This window comes from Pimephales promelas, chromosome 17, assembly GCF_988280905.1.
Source record: "Pimephales promelas chromosome 17, fPimPro1.hap1.1, whole genome shotgun sequence".
Classification (NCBI taxonomy): domain Eukaryota; kingdom Metazoa; phylum Chordata; class Actinopteri; order Cypriniformes; family Leuciscidae; genus Pimephales; species Pimephales promelas.
The window spans coordinates 13,506,489-13,531,090 of record NC_142785.1 but is presented as its reverse complement, the minus strand read 5'-3'; the positions used below and the strand labels follow the sequence as shown (position 1 = coordinate 13,531,090).

Here is a 24,602-nt window from a genome sequence, read left to right as displayed (position 1 = left end):
TGTAAATGATCAATTAATAATTTCTAAATGAAGTATAGCATTATTTACAAACCAGTTATTTAAGAGTTGTCAGTCATTCATAAAATCACTTAGTAAATGTAGTAAATACAGTTAGTTTTAAAGCATTTAGTAGTGGTCAGTTAACTATGTGTGTGAGCTCATCTAAAGTGAGGACTATTCATGCCTTGTAAAGCATTTACAGTGATGTGAATAGGTTTGGACACCCATGCTAAAGTTGCCTAAAAAGAGGAATAAAAAATCATCTTTTGGATATTGATCTTAATGCCTTAATTAGAAAAATGAGGAAAACTCCAACCTTTAAGGACACAACTTTTCTTTGTGAATGAATAATGCATCATAAATAAATAAATGTTTTTCCTTAAAATACAGGGTGCATAAGTCAGGACACCCCTATGTTAAATTCCCATAGAGTCAGGCAGATTTTTAATTTTAAAAGCTTTCATGGATCCAGGATAATATGCATCCTGATAAAGTTCCCTTGGCCTTTGGAATTAAAATATCCCCGCATCATCACACACCATTCACCATGCCTTGAGATTGGCATGGTTTTACTTCAGTTAGCCTAATAGCTGGTTTGATTTGCATTGAAAGATGATCTTATGGAAAGTACCCCATGCCAATCTCTAGGTGTGGTGGAAGGTGTGTGATGATGTGGGTCTATTTTAATTCCAAAGGCCAATGGAACTTTATCAGGATGCATATTATCCTGGATCCATGAAATAACTGGCTTTTAAAAATAAACATTACTATGACTATAGTGAGTCAATGACACAATGTGATGAGACATTTGCAACTACAAGTTAACACAGGTTGACTGGAACACTTTTTGCCAGTGAGATGACTAGGTAAACCTTTCGCAATCAACCTGAATTCACCCTATATGTGGCTTGCACTTTTGAAATGTCTTTTTTTCCCTGTAGAACTAAGGTGTTTGTATCGATATACAGTATGTGTATGTGTGTATGGTGCAGGGATCAGCCTCTCTCTCTCTGTTCCTCTATACAGGGCATGTTGCTTGCCCCTATCCTCTCTTCTTGGCAACACTCACAGCGGGGGAGTGTGCGGCCATGTGCGCCACGTCACCACAGACAGAGTGAGTCCCTTAACCATCCGACCAACTAAACCAGTCTGTGCACTAGCCCCAGTGCTTGCTGCATGTCCGCCTGCCTCCCCTTGAGACCCCATGCACAAAAATCCACCGTCTTATCACATTCCAGTCCGGAATCAGTCCATCATTTCCACACCTTTTAGTTTAATTTACCTTATACCCCTCCCCCTGTCTGCTTGGTTTAGAATCTCCAGACCCATTTACTTTTTCTGCATAGTTTTCAAACCCAGATAGTCATACTCGCACCGAATGACTTTCGTCTGTACTTTTATCCTTCAACCAAATTGTATCTGAGCTGTTTTCAATAGAGATATGCCAGCCCGTTCTCATCCCAAGGCGTCATATACTGACGCTTTTGACATTTCGCCTACATCCAACGCACATGGCACCCTTTAGCGTCAATATGAGACGCAGATATATATATGGGCCAAAAGGCGCCTCCTAGTGGTTTAACCGTAAACCTACCTCAGAACTAAACCTACCATAACCGAACAAAGTTCTCTGTGCGTGTTATACTGACGCTAAACGGTGCAATGTGTGTTTGATTTAGACGAAATTTCAAAAGTGACACTATATGACGCCCTAGGATGAGAATGCGTTGGATATGCTGATGAGATATCAGGTTTTGTCATTTCATTGCCTAAAACATGCAGTCGTGACTGACATCGTGTCCTGACTACACGCGACATGATAAAATTCCAGCGACAGCAAGTGTGTCTGTCCACACTAGACGCGACGCGACTGTGAGACGCCACACTCAAAAATCACAGCCACGCAGAACAGCGTGTGCGTGAAAGCACACTGCTGGCCCGCACTCGCATTGGAAATGGGTAAGGACATAATCAAGTCAAGAAATAACATTATTAAAAATCAAAACATTAACAAAACATACTCATTGACTAATTTTGTGATGAAGTAGGCTACAGTAAGTATATGTTTGCATAGAATTCATTTTGAACGCTATATTATCTGCTTTCAAAATATGAGGTAAATTATCCGTTATCGCTTGTGGCACAGTGACCTATTTTTAACTAAAAATAAATAATGTGTACTTATAACCAGTGTAATTTCTTCATTCTGTCAGCCGCGACGTCGCAGAAATAGGAACCGTTTCTAAATTAGAAACTTCGCGTGTCGCCGTCGCGTCTGGTTAGGACAAAAACTCTGATTAACATGGAAAAGATACCTTTTATCGCGTGTCGCGGCTTTGCGTCGCATGTAGTTAGGACACGGTGTGAGATCCTTACTGTAAGGGATCAATTAGATCGATTAGATTTACTCACCCTCATGTCATCTTACCAGAATGTCATTCCTTTTTTTTTTCAGGCATATGATAGCTTTTTTGAGGAACTTACCTCTACTGTAGCTTTCAAATCTTATTCAAGCTAACATTCATGAGGCATAAGGTGTTTGACCATGTCACATGAAACCCAATGATGTAACTTGATGCAACTCGTCTTGACACGTCAAGTCTGAACTGTGATTTGAGAGCTACAGCAGAAGTAAAAAACCCTTCAGTTTCTCAAAACCTATTGCTTAGCTTCAGACATAATTACTTTTATGATATTTTTAAGATGCCTTTTTGTCTTTTTTGAGGCTTAACAGCCCTAGTACCCATTTAATTTCATTCATTGTAAATAGTAGAAATAAGCAGCTTGGTTTGGAACCCTTTATTTTTTTAAGCAACATAAGGATCAGCTGTATAAACCACCATACAATACTTGTCTGATAAACAAGATTTCATTTGACAGAAAGAATGCTTGTTGGTGAAAGGGCTTGCGAGCTGTGGTTAAGCCGTGATGAGTACTAATATGTCAGATGGTAGCTGTGGGAGACAGAGTAGAGAGTCATTATCCTTTAGAAAAGACGGCAACCTGACTCGTAGACACATGTTCTCTCACTCTCTCTTTCTCTTTGACTCTTTGAGCAGTCCAGACCGAACCTTAATTCTACCCATTTTCAGATGCGCTAATGAGCATGGAACTGAATGCACTTTCCCTTTTTTCTTTTTGCTTTCATTTGTTACGTGAAGCTCAAAATCTAGATTACTGTCATGGCTGAACTGGCTGTTCATTTTTTTTTTGCCATTTCTTTGTAATAATGCTAGTAAAAAAAAAGTTTGCCTTCGTGTTGTGTGCTGATGATGTTTCCTGTTCTACCCCTGTCATCTTTGTGTATATCTTTAATTGACTGATTTTTCCTTATTGTTTCTCTCCCTCTGCCTCTCCAAAATTCGGGCAAAAGGAGTGGAGCATCTAGTTCATTACTTCAGAGACACTGCGTGGTATAGTACTGCCTGTCTTTTCTCTAAAATGTCCTCTCAACCCCTTCCTCTCTGTTTGCATGGTCTCTTATTCTGTACTGTGAGGAGAGCCCATCTCCATTATAATTGTTAATTTTGTTTTCATGAAACCGACTATCTTCAAACCTCTTTTTGTCTTTCATTCTCTCTTATCTGTTTGACCAACCCATATAATTTTGTGAAATTATAAAAAAAAGTTTACATTGTTACTTCCAGAGTTGGAGACATGACTTGTACCAGACTCCTTAGCCAGACTGATCTCATGCAATGGTGTATGTATGAAACGCCAATTCGTATTTCCATTTTTTGGCGTGCCATCAACACGCATAATCACTTTTCTGCATGTTTATGAACGCCGTTGACTTAACGTTACATTACTGTATAAATATATGACCTACTCCAACCCCGTCCCTAAACCTACCCGTCACTGGGGTTAATAGCATTTATGAGTCTTCCTCTACCATCCTAGGAAAAAAATATTGCTCCCCAGATGTAGATTTACACTTTGCTTCAACAACAACAACAACAAGTTTATTTATATAGCACAATTCATTCCATCAAAGTACTTCAATGCGCTTTACAAAAAGTAAAAACATCATGATAAAATACCAGATACAAACATGCACAAAAAAAAGGATAATAAAGATTTAATAAAAAATAAATAAACAAATTTAAAACTACACAGTATAGCTAATTTTAAAAGCTCAGTCATAAGCTTGTGAGAAAAGAAATGTTTTCAACTTAGATTTAAAAATCAATACATTCGGGGCACATCTAATATCTTCTGGTAGTTTGTTCCAGTCGTGTACAGCAGAGATGCTAAACGCAGCTTCTCCATATCTTGTTCTAACTCTGTGCTCCGCTAGCTGACCTGAGTTTATTGATCTAATAGTCCTGTTATTATTCAAACATTTCGGAAATGTACTCAGGACCTAAACAATTCAGTGCTTTATAAACTAAAAGCATCGCTTTAAAGACTATTCTATAACTAATTGGGAGCCAATGCAAAGTTTTAAGAACTGGAGTGATGTGCTCTAGTCTATTCTCTTAGTCCCGGTTAATAATCTAGCAGCAGCGTTCTGAACAAGCTGCAGCTGTTTTACAGTCTTCTTCGGAAGTCCGGTTAATAAGCCATTACAGTAGTCCACCTAGAGATAAAAGCATGGATAAGCTTCTCTAGGTCTTTTTGAGGCACCGATCCTTTAATTCTAGAGATATTTTTCAAATGATAGAATGCTGTTTTGGTGACCGCTCTGATATGACTATTAAATGTAAGATCCGAGTCTATCATAAAACCAAGATTACGCACTTGATCCCTAACTTTAAAGGCACGGGAATCTAATTCTTTAATAATGCTTATTCTTTTATTTTTGTTACCAAACACAATAACCTCGGTTTTATCTTGGTTTAGTTGTAAAAAATTTAGATTCATCCAGGTTTTTATTTGTTCTATACAGTGACACAAAGCGTCTATTGAACTATTGTCATCTGAATCAAAAGCCATATATATTTGAGTGTCATCGGCGTAACTATGGTAATTAATGTCATTATGTTTAACAATTTGTAATCCTTTAAAACAAGTTGGCACTATAAATAACACAGTACAGAATTAAATGTTATAATTTCAAATTAAGTAAATCAAACTATATTGAATTTGGGATTGAAAACATAATCTCAGTATGCTCAAATAAGGATTCGCAATATTCAAGATTTCAAGGTCTATAAAGTTGTTCATGCGTACATCATTTACATTTTAGATTCGGTTAATACATCAATATTGTACATTTTAGAGTGAAACACTGTATGTGACGCTTCGAAACATTTGTGAATCAAATTGTTTTCGAACCAGGGATTCAGAGAGTGTATCAAACTGCCAAAATTACGTGATTTCAGTAAGCAAGACTACATACTTCAAGTTCATAACTGTTTTGAAATTTCAATGGTTTGCCACTAGGGTTAGTTCAAAAACCAAGGGAAAAAAATGGTCTGATCTAAAAGGGTTATCTCTATTCTCTTAATGGATAATGGGTGTGTTTTGGGCTTTACGTGCAATAAACCAATCTCTACAAACCTGTATGTCCATTTTAAATGGGGAAAGTGGCCAGAATTGTTTTCCATTATTAATTGTAGACGTTATACCTCTGCCTGTAAGCTCAGACCAAGACATAAGTAATTAGAGAAAGACCCAGTCCAAGGCTGTATTTATGTTGTTCTTATACGTCTCAAGACCAAGACTGCAACTTTGTTTTCTACACAATTTGTGCCTTTTTGTTTGACATTTTGCAAATTGCAAGGTATACTGGTACTAAAAATGTTTTCATTTCAAATTTGAATCAGTCAACGAGACACGCAACATGGCAGCTGAGTGGTAGAAAGGGCAGATAAAACAAATATGTTGATTTTGATATCTTTGCCCTCAGCTCACTGAAAAGCAGCGCTGTAAAAGCCTAATATGTAATTATTTGACATTCAGAAAAAGCAAAATGCTAACCTGCAGATCTGTCAGTCTGCAAACAATACCACACGAAATGCCACTTCTGGAGGGAATACATCAAACCATGCAAACCAAATGTCCTGTGCTCATTCCAAATTATACAATGATATAAGTCATAGACAAGTGTGCAGGATAACATTCAAAATATTGTGGAAAGTTATATTTTATTGCAGCGTTTTGATTCACTACTTCTCCACTTGACATTTGAGTGCTGATATGTCCTGAATGATGCCATTGGTACCAATCAAACTAAATATTGCGTTTGGACTTGAGAAATGCTTATAGGAGAACTCCGGCACAAAACGAACCTTTGGTCTAATAACACATTGGTACTTAGTCGACCGTTCTCTGAGATTTGTTTTCATGATAATTGAATGTAAAGAGTTTTATCTCTAAAAACTGTTTTGCGTACTGTATAATGCTAGGGCATAGAAATGAAAATCACTAGTTAACACCACTAACGAGGCTCAAAATAGCCCCACACTAACACAGTAACATAATGAGGTTCCCTACATGCAAACAGAAGAATTGAGAACTTTGTAAGTGTACAGACAGTTTAATTAGAAGATATTTTATGAAGATAGTCCACTTTGTGTAAAGGTCGAACCATGAACACCCATGTAGGGACCCTCATCATGTTACTGTGCTTGTGTGGGGCTATTTTGAGCCTTGCTATTGGTATTAACTAGCGATTTTGATTTTTCATTACTCTTTGCCCTATATACTTAGCCTGACTTCGTCATACTCATATTCTTGTCGTAATATGAGTCTGAAACTGCTCCATAGGGCTTTTATGAGGTGTGTCTTAAAAACTCCGAACTCAATTGGATAGTCGGTAAACCTACAACCAATCAGAGCAACGCAGTAAGTCAACTACTTTGCATACAGTTGTCAACTACAGAACTTACTTATTTTAGAAGTTAAATAATGAGCGTTGCTTCGTTTACTTGATCCTCCATGAGTGCGACTAAAGGAGAAACCACAACGACCACAGGCTTTTCATTACGTCCCATCTTCTTAGCGACCATCGGAGCCAGCTGATAAGTTACACTTTTGCCGAATCATGTGGGAAGGACGAAAAAAATATATTTCCGATCGACAAATGTCTTGATTGTTCGCCTATTAAAATGAATGCGCTGTCGATTTATTTTACAACAGACGCGACAGCGGTATCTATACATCTCAATTCTCCAGCTGCAGTCATCTTTGAGGGAAACCAGTTAAGCGCTCTTTGATAACGTGATGATTACGTCCTTGCAGATCATCTGTCCATCGTCGTATAAAGCCCGCCCTGGCAATTTGATTGGCCTGCTCATTTTTTGACTGATCATAATTTCTCCTCAATGGATCGAGTCCAGACCGAACTTCCCGACCAAAAAATGTTGTGGGCGGAGTTCGGGCTGGCATCCAGACTACTATATAAAAAAAAAAATTAAATTCTTTACATTCGATTATCATGAAAACAAATCTCAGAGAACGGTTGACTAGGTAGCAATGTTTTATTAGACCAAAGGTTCGTTTTGCATCAGAGCTGTCCTTAAAAAACCTGCAAAAGATTTTGTAACTGCATGATTCAGTGGTTTTCAGCTCATCAGTCACCCAATGTGGTTAATGTGTTGCCTACTATAATATCAATTTAGTTCTGAGGTAGCAAAGCTTGGTATTGTAAAAGCAACTGCAAGAATGAAAGACTGGCTTTACCGAGAAAGTCTTCATTAATATGAAATTTCATATTTTATTTTCATGTCACCATTTGCTGAAGTGATTAAAGAAAATCCTGCCTTTAATGGGCACACTTTTTGTCTAATGAAAACTTAATTTCTCATATAAAAGCCATTCTGCCTTCATGTACTTCTTACTTTGTTCCTTTTTTTTCTGATGGTGATATTATGGTTATTATTATAATATATTTGATTATTCAACATTTTTCTTCACATTTCTGATCTTTTTTTTTCTTCTTTTTTTGGTATAAGTAGGGATTGTGGAGAACATGCCATGAGGGATAATTATGTGCTGTTATATTTCATTCATCACACACCTCTTTTAAACAAAATTGAAGATTGCCTTGGTATTCCTGCCTTAAGAAAGTGACATTATTATCTGTATATTCTAATTACCTGGAATGCTCCGCACTGGTGTAGCTAGAGGTGGTAGGTTATCATCAATTTAGGTGTAAGTACATGAAAATGAAACAAAACAGCAGCACCTCTGGCATCATCCATATTTTATAATGATGTATTTCATTGGAAAAAAGTTTAAGAAACTATGAGGAAGTCATTTGCAGATAACTGATGGGTTTTTCTTTTATATCTGGGGAATCTTTTGGCAGTTCTCTTCATTTCACTCACAATTTGTTTACACTTCAATGTGTTCATTTTTTCCCCTCTTTTCTCCACCTGTCTGTCTACTTTTCCCTTCCTCCATAGACACTTTCTGCTCCAGAGCTCCGTCACCTTTTCTCAGATGTCTTGTTTTAATTCGTGATGAGTTGTTGAATTATGTATGAAACAACTGAGAGCCCTCACACAGCTCCGCTAAGACTTTCTCTGAGGTTTGACAGGGTCGCAGGTGCTCTCGGATTAGCCTGGTTGAGACTTCAGCTCTCTAGACAAACTTCTCACTGCTGTCTCGTCCATTCTGAACCACATACTGTGGAAAAAAAAAAAAAAAACTTCAAAGGATTACATTTTTGAGAAGACCTCTGGAACCTGGAATTGGCTCAAAACAGAGAGATAAAACAAGCACACTAAACTGCATTGTATGGACGATGGTGTCCATTAGAGGGTGCTGTGGACCAGGAAATACCTTCTGATGATCAGAGGAAACACTATTGGGGTTGCATGTGGCATACACTCGTTTGTACACTTGAGAAGATAATGGAGATTTGCTGTAGACCAATAATTTTGTCATTTACTCGCACTCATGTTGTTCGTATACAATTGTGTGAATGAATCATACTTTTGAATCAGATCTTTTCAGTGGATGAGTTAAAAGCATGTGTAATAGCAACTTAAAGGGTTAGTTCACCCAAAAATGAAAATTCTGTCAGTATTTACTCACCCTCATGTTGTTCCAACCCCGTAAGACCTTCGTTCATCTTCGGAACACAAATTAAGATATTTAAGATATTAAGATAGCTCCTGCATACAGTCCATAGGCTTCTTGAGGGACTGGCTCTTGCTGTCTCCGAAAAGTCATTAAAGACATCGTTAAAATAGTCCAAGTGACTACAGGGGCTCAATCTTAAGTTTATCAAACGACGAGAACACTTTTGTGCGCAAAAAAAACAACAAAAATAACGACTTTATTTCAACTATTCGTTTATTTCTCCCTCTGCGCGAGTCAGATTACTAGTTTAATAGCGTAAGCTTCTGTTATTGTACGTCACACGCATCACACACACATGACCAGCGTCGGCCAATAGTGAGCCTACGTGTGACGTAGCTTTACGCAATCACACTGCGTTAACTGACTTACAGGCTCATGGAGAAGGAAGTGAATAGTTGAAATAAAGTCGTTATTTTTGTTGTTTTTTTGCGCACAAAAGTGTTCTCGTCGTTTGATAAACTTAAGATTGAGCCCCTGTAGTCACTTGGACTATTTTAACGATGTCTTTAATGACTTTTCGGAGACAGCAAGAGCCAGTCCCTCAAGAAGCCTATGGACTGTATGCAGGAGCGATCTTAATATCTTAAATATCTTAATTTGTGTTCCGAAGATGAACGAAGGTCTTACGGGGTTGGAACAACATGAGGGTGAGTAAATACTGACAGAATTTTCATTTTTATGCATCTTGGTGCATATGCGCGTTGGAGATTTATATCTTGTAAATGAAGTGGGAAATTATGTTTTTTTTTTTTTTTGCACAAACAAAGCACTCACATTACTTCATAGAATGGATGGATTACTTTAATGATGTCTTTACCAGAGATGTATAGTAACGAAGTAGAACTACTTAAGTTTCCTTTTTCTTAAGTACTAAAATGCTGTATCTGTACTCTACTTGAGTATTGTTTTTTTCTCATACTTCTACTTTTACTTAAGTAGATATTTTCGATGAATTTAATACTTTTACTTCGATGTTTTTTTAATGTTCTGCTAGTTACTCGTTACAATTATAAAAATTTTATGAATCATTCGTTGCAAGTTGGCTTTCATGCTGCCTAAATCACACCACAGTTTTGTAGGGTAATGGTATTGATTGACACACACATTGACAACTAATGCAGGGGTTGTCCTGCAATGACATTTTTTGGCGGCCGCCAAAGCAAATTTGTATCCCGCCAAAGCCCCTTATTTGATTGCTAGTTCAAACTTTTGACTGCTTTCTTTAATAATTACATGAAACAATACTTGTACTTTTAGTTTTAGTACTTAAGTAGTGAATTTTAATTTGCAAAAACTATTTTCAATACTTAAGTACAAAAAATGTTGAATACTTTAGTACTTCTACTTAAGTGTGGTGCTTAAAGAGCACTTCAACTTCTACTCAAGTCACTTTTTTGATAGAACACTTGTACTTTTACACAAGTCCGGATTTCTAGTATTTTATATATCTCTGGTTTATACTAACTTTCTGCGGCTTGAAAGTGGTAGTTGCATAGACTTTCAATGGAGGGGCAGAAAGCTCTGATTTCATTAAACATATCTTCATTTGTGTTCCAATGAAGAACATAGTAGGCTGATTCTTCTAAATAACTTACGGGTTTTGAACGACAATGAGATTGAAAAAGTAATGACAGAATTTTCATTATTGGGTGAATTTACTCTTTAAGAGCAATATAAATACCTTCTTGCTGACAGCTATTATTTTAATTACAAATAAATGCAATAAAAAATAAAAATACAAAATACAAATAAACATAAACAAATGAATTCTCCCGAGCAGGAAATGTAAATCTTAACAGAAACAGTAATAGAGTCCTGCAGGGGTGAGTTTTTTTATTTATTTATTTATTTTTTATTTATTTTTTAAACCAAATTTGTTAGCATTTTAGCACTTTTGGTTCCGTCGACCTTAAGTTAATAGGTTATTTTAGGTTGAATGTCTAAAATAAGGTCTGTAGTTAACACAAGTTTATGTTTTTTTTTGTTCTACGACATAAAATACATCAGTAATATACCCTACCCTTACATGTCTTGAAAAAGGCAGTTTATAACAACTGATTAAATGGGACTACAGAGGATGTCTGGAATATTAAACTTCATCACATCAAACAGAAAACTCATCAACTCACTAGTTCGCAGCCTAGTTCACAGCCTAGTTTTTGTCTATAATCTCTCTTTTGCAAACTTTCAGGGGAAATGCTTTTTTTAAATAAAGACTGAAAGAGTCACTGAAGTCATGTGACTGTGGTGTAGTTCGTTTATAGCCTTTTTACCTTTGCCGATTTTATTTAGGCTTCAAAATTCATAAAAGTTGTATTCATAAGAGTATTGCGATGAACAGAATGTGTAACTTTTGCTAGTCACAGGGCGTATTTTCTGCAATGATCCAACATGCAATGGAAAAATCTTTGGGTTTTTGTTGAGGGAACCAGTGTGACGCTAAATTCAGGGTTGGCCTACAAAAATTCGTCATCACTGCAGCACTCTATAAACTCGCAAAGTAAAATAGACCACCAGAATCAACAAATAAACATTTAAAAAAATATTGAACTTAAGGCCCGTACACACCGGGACGAATATCAGCGTGCGTTACTCGTCAGCATTTTTCAACACGTTTTTTATGTTCACACCCAAGTTATTTTCCCTGACGATGAGCCGAGTGAACATGCAAATTCATTCCCTGACATTAGATGGCACCAATTCGCCAATACCACTCCATATCAGTTTTTTTTTATCAAGATGTTTGTAGTCCCTGTCGCGTTTGTCATATAGTTCTTTATGTTCTAGCACCAATGAGAACAGCAGCTCTACATTCATCTTGCCTTGCAAGTGCGACGGCAGTGCGACGCTACTTCGCGTATATCTTCTATTTTCTTCGCCATTGCATGTGTGCTCGGCAAGACCGTTTTGTGTTTGAGCGCCCCCAAGTTGTGTTTTACTGTAACCTCAGAAGCTCCAGACACGTATGCAAAAGCGCCAATATCATTGGTCAGATAGTTTTTGACGCAGCTTGTCAAACAAACAAAAAAAAAAAACGAACCCAAACTCTTAAATGGACATTTAAGAGATACGGTATACGGTCATTCATATCACTTATTACACAGCATTTCTCCAAATAAATAATTATGGGGATAAGATAAATTGATTACAGATTAAAGGTACAATGTGTGATATTTATGAGGATCAATTGACATAAATACAGTGTAAGATCCATAATGTATTCAGTGGTGTTTAAATACCTTACTCAATGAACCGTTATGTTTTTATTACCTTAGAATTATATCTACATAACCGCGGGCACCCCCTTCAATGAAGGTCGACATATAGTGGCGTCATGTTTCTACCGTAGGCGACAGCAAACAAACAGTGCTACAGAGCAAGTTTCGTCACTACCTTGAAAAAGAAGCCGCAGAAACCTAGAAGCTAGCCATAAACACCGTGAGTGCTGACTTTTCTCTTGTCAGTGGTGTAAATATGTAGTTGGATTGTTTCATGTAACTTAGTTCTTCTCCCTCGCAGTGTTATGACTTTGACAATCAGCTGATTAGTACTATTGACCGTAAAACAAAAACGTTACAGGAGTCACCAAGCCGTCTATCACGGTCACGGATCGACTGATCTTGGAAGCATTAAGTCGATCGCGAAGATTTTTCAAAACCAGAGAAAAAAACGATATTTTTATTACGTACACTGTTACAATCATGTCATTTTTGCTGCGCGCACCTTTGCATTCATTTGAACACGTCAAGTATAAACGATGTTTTACGCTTCAACCAGTAACAATTCATATTTAGCCAGCTAAACATTTAATACCCTGTTAGAAAAAAAAAATGCAGTTGGATAGTTTCATGTGGTTCTTCTCCCTCGCTGTATTATTGGTTTGCTATGTGGGGAGAAATGTGCTGGTTACGTTCTTGAGACAATCAGCTGATTACTATTATTATTTATATTAAAGGGATACTCCACTTTTTTGGAAATAGGCTAATTTTACAACTTCCCCAGAGTTAATCAGTTGGGTTTTACCGTTTTCGAATCTTTCAGTCGATTTTCAGATATTTAGAAGAACATCAGTATCCAGACAGTTTCTGGTCTCATTGACTATCATAGTAGGAAAAAATACATACTATGGAAGTCAATGAGACCAGAAACTGTCTGGTTACTGATATTCTTCTAAATATCAGAAAATCGACTGAATGGATCCGAAAACGGTAAAACTAAAAAAAATTCCAAAAAAAGTGGAGTATCCCTTTAAGATTCTTGATCCTCACCTGACTATGGCTTTGTAAACTTTATCCATGGTGTGGTTTATAATGGACTGTGGTACAGAAACTTGGCTTACTCTGGCTATTCTCTGCTGTCGATATGTTTGTCCCGTTTTAGCCACCACAGCTTCTTCGAAAGGGAGGGGTGAGCAGTCGCCGAGCCATTAGTGCAACTCGCAACCGAACCACTATGCCACTAAAATCTACACACCTTTGTACTGTTTTAAAACAGAGAAATAAAATCCACAAAGAAAACACGGTCCTAGCAGGCGTTCATCCTCAGTGACCCGGATGAAACCTGCGTTATCTGCTTTGATTGGTTGTTATCTGGGAATATCTTACCGCTGGATGGTGCTATTGACCAATCAGAATCAAGTACTCCACAGACTCATGTAATAAAATCTTTTAACTCACCCCATGACTTCAATCTTTTAAAGTATGTAATCGTGGTAACTTTCACATGGGATTTTTAAAAGGATAACATTATGGTTCATTGTTACGCTCCATTTGCATGAAATAAACGCCAGCCATGGAAAATAATTCACCAGTGCCAATCAACCAGTCAGAAGACATCAAAGACTGAGCTAACAATAGCATTCTTACTCCAGTACCTCGATGTCCTAGCACAGAAGCCTTGCATCACATGGAATAATTCACATGGACGTTGGCTCTCCCATCAATATTATGTGTATATTTCTTGTGATCCTGAATTTGAAATATTAAATAGAAAGTAGAAATCTTTCTATGTACCTTCCTCAGAAAAACTGCCCTACTTTGGATGTTTTGCTTTGTGATAATGCTAGCTTCTATAATCTAGACGCTTTTGGGTGTGAGTTGTAAGTTGTTTACTTGAATTGCATTCTTGTTTGTCAGTCTGAGAGAAGGCTCGAGTACATGTACTGCTTTGACAGTGACCTCACCACCTCACGTGTAAGTCTACATCATTACTAATAAGTGTGGAGAGGCTGATTTCCACTTCGCCAAGAACTGTAAGGATCAAAGCTCTTTCAGACAGCTTGTTGTGTGGATGCTTCAATCTGTCTCACTCAAGTCTGAGTTAACACCCAGAGCAGGTTCGTCTAAAACTATGTGGCTGCAGCTGAGGATAGTGTCTCAAAAAGCATGAACTAAATTAAACATTAAACAACACTGAGAGTTATTTTTTGGTACTATTGGTTGTCTGGAAATATCAATGCTGATAGTTTTTATTTTTTTAATTGAAGAGACATTAAGAGAGAAAGGCCAAGGTGATTATACAGTAAGCATTATCCTTACATTGAGCAATGGAACAATACGAATCAAAGGGATAGCGTTATTAGTATTATAATATTATGTCATCATTTACTCACCCTCATGTCATTCTAAACCTGTATGATTTTTTTTTTTTCTGTTGGGAAAATATATTGTTACATCATAACAACAGTTTTTGTTGCCATTGACTTCAGCAAGACAGCAAGAAAAGAAAACAGAAAAAAATTATTTTCTTTTATTTATAGTTAGATCTATATTGTATTTATTATTTTGTGTAGGAGTGTGTCAGTGTCTCAGGCACACATCTGAGCATATAATGTAGTTTTGAGGTTTACATATGAATCTGTTTTGTTTTGAGTAAGTACTGTAGTTCTCAAAAATTATTAACGAAAATACTGTCAGTTGTCCTGAGTGAATATAACAAAAAGTCTGAAGAAATATACAAAAAGGTTGTCGTATTATTACAAAAGGTTGTTTGATGTGTTTTAATATATATATATATATATATATATATATATATATATATATATATATATATATATATATATATGTGTATATTTAATTATCTATCATTTAAGCAATGGTGTTGAACAATCTAGGAATTGGCTTTCGTTTTGAATTAGTGATGTCTCATTTATAAAGGCATTAATAATTTTAGTCAGAACAACTATATTTCCATGTCTATCCTTACTGGGGCTGAAAATTCCTCAAATTTTGGTTATGATTTTGGTCATAATGCCCACCTCCAATGGCGCTTTTCCACTGCATGGTACTGTACGGTACGGTACGGCTCGCTTTAAATGGTGCCTGGTCTGTTGAGGTTCCAAGCGTACTGTACCGGTACTAAAATGTGACGTGAAACACTGCAGATCACTGATTGGCCTGACAGAATCGTCACTATCAGCGTCATTGTATTTGCGACGTGAGAAACCAAACCCGCTAGATTTAAATAGCCAGTAACAGCCACCGCTGTAGCGACTGCTTTTAAACTAATCCCACCCTCTTTAAAGCGGTATTAACTGCAGTGGAAAAGCAACCGAGCTAAAGCGAACCGAGCCGAGTCGTACCAGCAGTGTAAAAGTGCCATAATTAATTTAATTAAGGATCTGCTACTTCATAATGCTTAAAGCCCCCAAGCCAGAGGTGACTATGGAAAGGAACCAAAAGCCTAGATTTTGTGGAAGCAAGGCCATTTGAAAATTACTTCGCTTCCCCTCTCTTCCTTTTCTGTATATTCTTTATGTGAAAATAAAAAGGAGTGTCTGCAGTGATGAAACATAGCTTTAGAGACATTACTTTTTATTTTCTAATGAAGTTCAACACTAGTTTTAATTAACTTGAAAGCTTCCAGCTGATTAACCATTATTCAGGCAGATTTTCTAATTTTATCAGGCAAAATAGGCCTACCTTTAGTTTCTCATGTACCTAGATGCTCATGCTATATATTTTGTAGACTATTTTTTTTTTACTTTTTAAAACTCATTCTAAGGGACAGAACAAGTCCTATAATCGAAGAATCAGCCTACTATGATCATTATGGACTTAAAATTGCTTATTTCTCTCTCTCTCTCTCTCTCTCTTTAATAGCTTCAGATACTACAGACTCCCAGATTCTTACCCAACAAGCTCCACAACCATGAAGGACTGTCAAGTCCAACCTCTACAGAGGCCCATTGTGACAGTTTGGATGCCGAGCTTAGTCACCACCCACTGACGCCCACGTCCTGCTCTTCAGACCTACAAAGTCCCATTGCTGTTGAGACTACCCCAAATTGTACTTTACAAACGGTAACTATATCTGCTGATAGCACTGCTGCCTCCTCTTCCAGAACTTTTCAGAGCTCTGATCCTGCTGAGCTCGACCTCGCAAGCAGCCGGCTTAAAATCAATCAGCCAACAAGCCCACCAGCTTCTGCTAGCTTTTGCTGTGAGCTAGAGAAAGGTATACAAAAACGTCCTTTAAGAAGAAGCAGTTTTTCAACCCTACAGCCACCGACCTATACTAAGAAAGCTTCAACACTCATCAAGCCCCAGGAGGTACAGCAGGTCAGTGTGCACAACGGGGCCCTAGGTAGGGTAGGAGCCACAGGTCTATCCAGACCAAGACATCAACTTTTACCAGCTTCTGGACTACCCTGCATTAACCCAGCCCGACAGACTACCATGGACACCACCACTGTATCACCAATGTGTGACAAAAAAAACCAAGGGTGCAGACAGTCTCTATTTATCAGAAAGATACAGAGCAGTTTGCCCAGAGCTCGTGTTCCCCTTCAACCCAAACATTCCCGCCTTCCTAAGCCAAAGGCGCTTTCTTCTCTCCCGAACCCTCAGCAAGGTCAAACAATAACCTCCACCGCTCTGCCTTCTCATACGCTTCCATAATTCTAGATCAGCCAAGCAAAGCTTGGGGCATCTCACCAGAGTGTACAAAAGCTGCTTCGTAATGCTCTGCTTGTAAGGAACCAGTCAAGTATGTTGACTGATATTAAGGTATTAAGCTTTGCTTGATCTGCGGGGCTCCAAACAAATAACGCCTTCTGTGTTACCCTGTAAATTAGGAATTCCATGAAAAAAAGTGATTCTCCACTGTAGCTACATGGTATGGTTTGTATTAAAATAATCTCAGTGAATAAATGTAATATGTCTTGAACATAGAAGGTAATTTAGCGAGAGATCTGATCACTTCTACCTGCTTTTTACCCACAATAATTCAGTTTCTTTTTCTATGCTTGCCAGTTCTAGAAAAAAGCAAAAGAAAACTATAAACTTATATACTTTTTACATCCCTGCAATTCAATTATGCAAGCCTACCGATACAGATTTGCTTCCTCTGGGCTGATCTTACCAGTTAGTCTTACTATGTACAAAACTTGAAACAGATACTGTTGTCTTCTGAATAATGCACTAAGTTGTAAAAGTCTACCTTGTACCTATGCACCTTGCATAAGATGTTACTCCTCTGATTAGTAAGGCGTCGTGACGACCGAAACCAAGCAGAGAATCGTTATTGCGAATACTCCTGCATCTTTTTTTTTTTTTTTTTTGTATTGTGTTGCCCTTATTGATTCTGTTAAGAGAGACTTGCATTTTCCCGTCTTAACTACCACCAAATTTGGTATGTGTGCCGCGTGGGCCATAATGCAGTGTGCCCATTGAGATTTTCAGAGGAGTCGTCTCCTCGAATTGCTTCTCTACCAATCTCTCTCTTTTGTTCTTTTCTGCTAGCGTGAAGATGGTGTCCTGCAGGAATTGGCCTCCCACCACTATACCTAATGAGTGAAAGTTCTGGATCTTAACAACAGAATGTGTTGTAAGTCCTTGAACATAATGTGAAATGCAGAAAATAAAATAAAAAACTGGCTGTGAGAAACATTGGCCTATACAGTGAGGGAGTTAGAAGTAGTTGGCATGGTTACTTTGAAATTACATTTATTTCACCAAGTACAATATGTTTGAAAATGATTAGCAATCTTGTTGGTACTGGACCACATCACACAGATTTTGGTTATTTTTAAGGTTCTCTAAGCGATGTTACACGTTTTTTTTTTTTTTTTTTGTGACATTTTGTCACACGAAGCCAAAACATTTTTTGTCACATACAGCAAACATCTCCTCACTATCCGCTAGCTGCCTGTCCCCTAAACACACTGCGGTCTATGCAGACAACCCAGTCTCCACAAATGGCAACAACGACAAACTGCGGCGACTCATCCACAAAACATAACAAACTGTTCCAGCCAATAACTGACAAGAAGGCCCTGGGGGTGGGGTTTGGGTGTCAGTGTGCGGATGAGGAGGAGGGAGAGTCTATCTAGCCTCCGTTTTGTTTGGAAAATACTTTAAACGTCAACAAGAAGTCACGTCACCCGACATCGCTTAGCGAACATTTAAACCAGGGCCCAAAATAGACATTATATGGCATGAACTGTGCTTGATTGTGAATTGCAGGAATCAAGGGATGCTGTGTGTACATGCTTGCAGTCAAACAATTTTAGCTAAATTAAATAGTTAAATACTTATTCAAGAACAAATCATAGAAAAAGGAAATTACTAGCTGGCCCCCCAAACCTCACTCCCATCCGGGTCACGGCACCAATGCAACCGGTTCTCCCTGCATGGGAGCTTATACCTGGCCACTTGTTACACCCTGGTCATTCCTGATTATACCCTATTCCATGCTCAAGCTAATGTATAAAGCTTGCCACAAAGCACCGGCGAAAGCAATGATTATTAATGTCTCCTAAAAAATTACAAAGGAGACATTTAAAATATTTAGAAATAAAGTAGTGTTTTCTGTGTCAGTGTTGGATGCAAAGTAAGTTGAAGTGGACGATGCTGACTTGCCATCTTCGCAATATAGTGGACGCACCTTTATGCTACGTTCACACCGGACGTAAATAGCGCGTCAGGCGCGAATGATTTCAATGTTAAGTCAATGCAAAGACGCGCGTGAAAAATTCCTGCGGCGCGAATGAGGCGTGGAGCGAGGCGCGGAAGACGCGAATACGCCTCATTCACGCGTATTGAGCGTCTGGCGCGTAAAGCGCGTTACGCGCGAATGATTCAGTTAGTGCCATTTGTGCATTCACGCGTTTGACGCGAATTCGCGTCTGCCGCCCGAGTTGAAAAATTGGAGCTTTGGCGTGAATTCGCGCCGCGTTAACCAATCAGGAGCCTAGCTGCTTGCTCACGTGGTGAAGTGTCTGGATGCTTCAATCAATTATTTTGTTAATATGACTAAATGCATGGTGGGATTATGGACAACAAAGCAAATTTTTTATCACTTAAAACATTATTTCTATATACGAGACATGTTCATTTTGTATTGAATGTTATTCATTCCATATCTAGATTATATGAAATAGTATTATGATGTAAAGACAATCAACATATGTGCATAAATTCGTGTCTGGACGTGAGAGAGAGAAAAAAATCACAGGACAGGTTAATAACTTTTGAAGGCTGGCTCTATTTATTATCAAAACAAAAATAAATGACAGCTAGATTACATGGATGAGGGCGAGGGTGATCCTCGCTCCGATGCGGGACAACATGTCATCAAACTGGTCGCGGGACAGGCGGAAGTACCGCTGACAGCGGCCGTCATCCAGCGCAGCTCCTGGAGCGAGCAAATGGTGAAACTCGCCAAACGGTTCGGCTCTGAAGGGTCCGGTGGACACAAATATACGGCGACGATGATCCCCACGCCGCTGTTCTGCTCTCCAGAGTAAATACAGAGCGGCAACTCTCTTGATGAATGCTCGGTCGACATAAAAACAATGGCCGCCAACGGATTTCGATTCTGACGCGCGTCACGCGCGTAAATTTCGCTTCAAACTTTTGTTTTTACGCGCGCCAGTTTCGCTCTTGACACGCGAATTAACACAAAGTGGTCAAGCGTCAAACTAGACGCGTCAGGCGCGAATTTGACGCGCGATTCGCGTCCGGTGTGAACGTAGCATTAGAGAGAAATATACCTTTCATACGGATTACATAATCAGGGAGTATTTATTTTCAATTTGAATCGGTTCATTTAAAAGTAGACATTTCAAGCTGTCTATAGATATATGTATCATGCCTGACTGTGAGGCAAGTTTCGGTTCATTTTTGTGACGCGCTCCAGTTCACGGAGACCAAGATGGCAGAAAGCGTTTCCTGTTTGTTGTCTTTATTTTACAAAGGCACATGTTCTTGTTATTGTGAGTTTACACAAATACAAGTAGACCCTTTACAGTATTATTTTTATCTGTATGACCAAAAATGTAATATTTTAAGTAGTTTCCGCTGTTGTCAGGAAATTACGTAAGTGATTGTGCCGGCGCCTCCATGTCATACAGTAATCTGATTCTGCACAAACACTTCACTATGTGCCTAATAATAGTGCACATTTATCTAGGTTAATGCTAGAGCGAGCAACCAGGTAATGTTGCTACTTACAGTACATGTTTCAAAAGATAAGCCATATTTGAGGTCGATGAATGACAAGCGAACATTTGAATTTCCCGCTCGACATACTGTAATCACGTCAAGGACCCGCCGTTAACGATCTGTCCTTCATTGACTGCATGTTTTTTTTTTCTTTTTCTGCGACTAACCGGCTACAAATGTGGTCTGCTAAGCCTCTTCTAGTTAATTTAGTCGACTTTTAGGGGGTAGCCTTAATTTTTAGCTGGTTTGTTAAACAATTACCAGTTCTGTTCTTACAGTCTCTACTTCTAGTTTCCAAACTGAAAAGTTCCCACTTTCCCTGCTCTTGTAGTTCAGTCTTGTGAAAACTAAAGTGCCCAAGCTTTGCAGCAGCAGCCCCCTACTTCATTCCATGTCTATTCACATCAAGAGTCAGTCTGTCTGGTCACCTTAGCAAACATTTTGCTAACATTGGTTAGCACACCCACTGGCTTATCTGTTGTGATTCCATCAGGCCCTTCAATCAGCTCTATCTTGCTTGACAGCATGCTACATATACCACTGCAAGTCAAACAGTTTATCCCCTGCATGTCAGTTCATTTTATTTCATTTATCTCAGCTATCCTTTGCCACTTCTACATGCATGCAGGTATCTTCTAATGAGGCCGTCGATATGGCATCCACCTTTCATAAGACACTGTAGATGTTAAAAAGGGTTTAATGATACAGATCTTTAATATGATGGAGATGGACCTGATGCAAAGGCTAGATTAGTCCCAGACCCTCACTCTGATCCCTAAATCCTCCTCAATGTGCAATCGCTTCATAAAATGCTCCCATTGCTACCTCTACTTTCCCTTCTTGGCCTCAGCTTCTGTAGATGTATTTGAGTGAGATGCTGATTTCACTTCTGAAGAACCCTAGAGAGTGAATATGATAGTCTCTGTCAATGGAGGATAATTTAACCCTTTCTAAAGGCTCAAGGAAACTCTTAACATCTTATCTTTTTTCATATACTACTGAAAAAAAGCAGACAGTGAGATATATAGAGGTGCTTTCTACATAAACATGAAGCAAGTAACTGCAAAGATTCTGATTATGAATATCATTAATGTTTAATACATATATTATCAAAGCATCTTACCAGAGTGTGTAGTACAAGTGTAGTTTGTCACTTTAACAGTTAACATGTTCCAGTATCTTTGCCAGCCACAAATATTCACACTATTTTTATTTATTTTTTTTGTCTTTATTTGGAACACTATAATTGTTATAATTTCAAACCTAACTTATTTTTTGTGAAATGTTTGGTTTTTTGATATTTTGTTATTTAATGTCATGACATTCATACATTTTTAAATGTGGCTTAATTCCACAAATACATTGGATTTTGAATACATTTTATTTACATTGCTGCTATTTACAAAAAATGAACAAAGATACACAAACAATAAGAGTTTGAATCAGAGTTTTTGTCTCCGTTTAAATTTTCACATAATTATACATAAAATGGACAAAAATCTTGGTCGCCTCATAGTGCTATGCTTGTCGTGTTCAGAGAAGAATGTGATCCAGGTAAGGCAAAGCAGGATGGAGTGTGACTGAAAAATCCAACCTCTACCTGCAGGCTTTTTTAGGTGGAAGCATGACAAAATATTGCATATTTTTTGCAGGAGTGGGTAGAATCTCACAGGAACAGGCTCGAGCAGGTCTGAAAAAAACTGTTAAAGGAATAGTTCACTTATAAAAAAAACTTTTGCTGGTAATTTACGTCATCCAAGATATCCATGTCATTCTTTCTTCAGTCGAAGAGAAATTAAGGTTTTTGATGAAAAATTCCAGGATTTTTCTCCATATAATGACCTTTACTGGTAACCAAACGGTTCAAGGTCCAAAAAAACTGTTCAAATGGCTTTAAACGATTCCAGGCGATGAATAAGGGTCTTGAAACGATCGCTCATTTAAAAAAAAAAACAATACAAAGTTTAAGTTTTATAAGCTCAAATGGTCGCCTTGCTCTGTACTGTGATGCGCTTTCGTCGTGACTCTCCTGTTCGAACTCGTTTATCAAAATGAATGAATCTTTTTTTCGTGTCATTTGGTTAATTCAACGAACGAAATAAACGAATTGACTCGGGAAAAGATTTGTTCATTTTGATGAACGACTTTGTATAGGAGAGTCACGAACGCGCATCACAGAACAGAGCAAGGTGACCACCTTAACGAAATTGGGGTTTTTGATGAAAATATTCCATGATTTTCTCCATATAATGGACTTCACTAGGAACCAAATGGTTCAAGGTCCAAATGAGAGTTTCAGTGCAGCTTCAAAGGACTTTAAACAACACCAGACGATGAATACGGGTCTTATAGGACCCTTTGAGTCATGACTCGAAAAAAGATTTGTTCATTTTGATGAACGAGTTTAAACAGGAGAGTCACGAACGCTCATGACAGAACAGAGCAAGGCAAGCATTTGTGCTTATAAAACTTAAACTTTTTTATTTATTTTTTAAATGACCGATCTTTTCACTTGATAAGACCCTTATTCATCGTCTGGTGTCGTTTAAAGCCCTTTGAACAGTTTGCACTGAAACGCTCATTTGGATCTTGAACCGTTTGGTTCCCATTGAAGTCCATTATATGGAGAAAATCCTGGAATGTTTTCATCAAAAACTTTAATTTCTTTTCGCCTGAAGAAAGAAAGACATGGACATCTTGGATGACATGATGGTGAGTAAATTATCAGCAAAAGTTTTTTTTTTTTTTTTTTTTTTTTTTTTTTTAAGTGAACTAGTCCTTTAAGGGGTACACTACTGTCTTTACAGTGATATAATGGTTTATGAACTAAAAACTAATGTCTATGACTTCACTGTTATTTTAAGTCTGTATAAAAGTCACAAACATTATTGTGCGTCTGTAGCCTCATCATCTATTTGAATATGTGTATGACTTGAAACATTGTCTTTGAAACTATAAAATAATTGGGCTCATGTGTTTAGAGGTGGTAACTATAATGAACACTAGTTTATTAGGGAGGGTTTCAACTTCTAATTTCCTTTGTTTCATTTGTAACTTTCAAATGTTGAAGAAACAATACCATTGTGTCATTATGCCTCCCTGTAGTATCAGATATACAGTATAGCATCATATGCAGGATAATCATAATGCCATCAAGATAAATTTGCTCTTTTAGTACTTTTTTGTTTGTTTGTTTTTTGGCCTTTACGTTGTATAGCATCTGTTTACTTGATTTTTGCTAAATACACTTTAACTGTATGAAAAATTGCACTGTCCTATAATGTAAAACGTTTTCAAACTTAATTTATTTGTGCATTTACAAGTGTTTATATTTGTGTGTGATACAGATAAAGTTAATCAGATATGCACTTTAATTGTAAAGACAAGAGATGGGAGATGTTTTCATGTGCTTTACATCTTTCCATGAGGTTGCGTGTCCAAGAACTCCTAATAAAGACCACCAAAAGCTACTGCAAGTATGTGTTTGTGTGTACTTCACAGAACTATGAAAAAGCAGAGTACATATCTTACTATGAGTTACTGAAGGTATCCTCCTGTGTTCTGGAACGGGGGTAGACACTCTCCAGACACCGGATGATAGCATCCCTCCAGTTAAGTTCAGAGGTGTCTGGGAGATCTACAGGGTGATAATAATTAGCCCCAATCCAGGACAGGGTCTCATCATCAATGGGGCTGGTGATGGAAAGAAGACAGAAGTTCTGTGTAAATCTCAGAAAATCCATGCTCTCACGAGCAATCACAGTGAATTTGGCTGCATGATCCATTATTTTGGGTCAATCGATCTGTGAGGAGAAAGACAAAGGTAAACAGGATCCAATGAAGTGATTTAAGTAAAACAATAAACACAGGAACAGAAAGAAGGTTTAGCTGAGGTTTAAGAGTGTGGGAAACAGGGGTAGACACACACAACATGCAAACATTGAGAACTGAAAGGTGAAACAGATCAACTTAAATATACAGTAATTATGAGATGATAACAAACAGGTATGATGATCTGATGCGTGTCCATGACAAAGCGAGGGAAAGTGTGACAGGAAATACTTTACAAAAATGGTCCGTCATTAATAGGTAACTTTGCAGGAAGAAATTGAGGACAAATTGGGT

The 24,602-nt window shown here is 37.8% G+C and overlaps 1 protein-coding gene across 3 annotated transcripts in view; it reads left to right on the top strand.

The window, feature by feature from the left end:
- ccser2b (coiled-coil serine rich protein 2b) overlaps positions 1-23,947 on the top strand; it is a 113,728-nt gene extending 89,781 nt beyond the window's left edge. Inside the window, exons 10-12 of one of the 3 annotated variants that reach the window (XM_039691298.2) lie at positions 1,027-1,114; positions 3,374-3,413; positions 16,134-16,393. In XM_039691298.2, the coding sequence (XP_039547232.2) occupies positions 1,027-1,114; positions 3,374-3,413; positions 16,134-16,260 (255 nt within the window). In that variant the 3' untranslated portion in view covers positions 16,261-16,393. Of the gene's footprint in view, positions 1-1,026; positions 1,115-3,373; positions 3,414-16,133 lie in introns of all 3 variants that reach the window. The other 2 variants (XM_089121935.1, XM_089121934.1) reach the window with 2 other exon arrangements.
- The last annotated feature ends 655 nt before the right edge of the window (positions 23,948-24,602 follow it).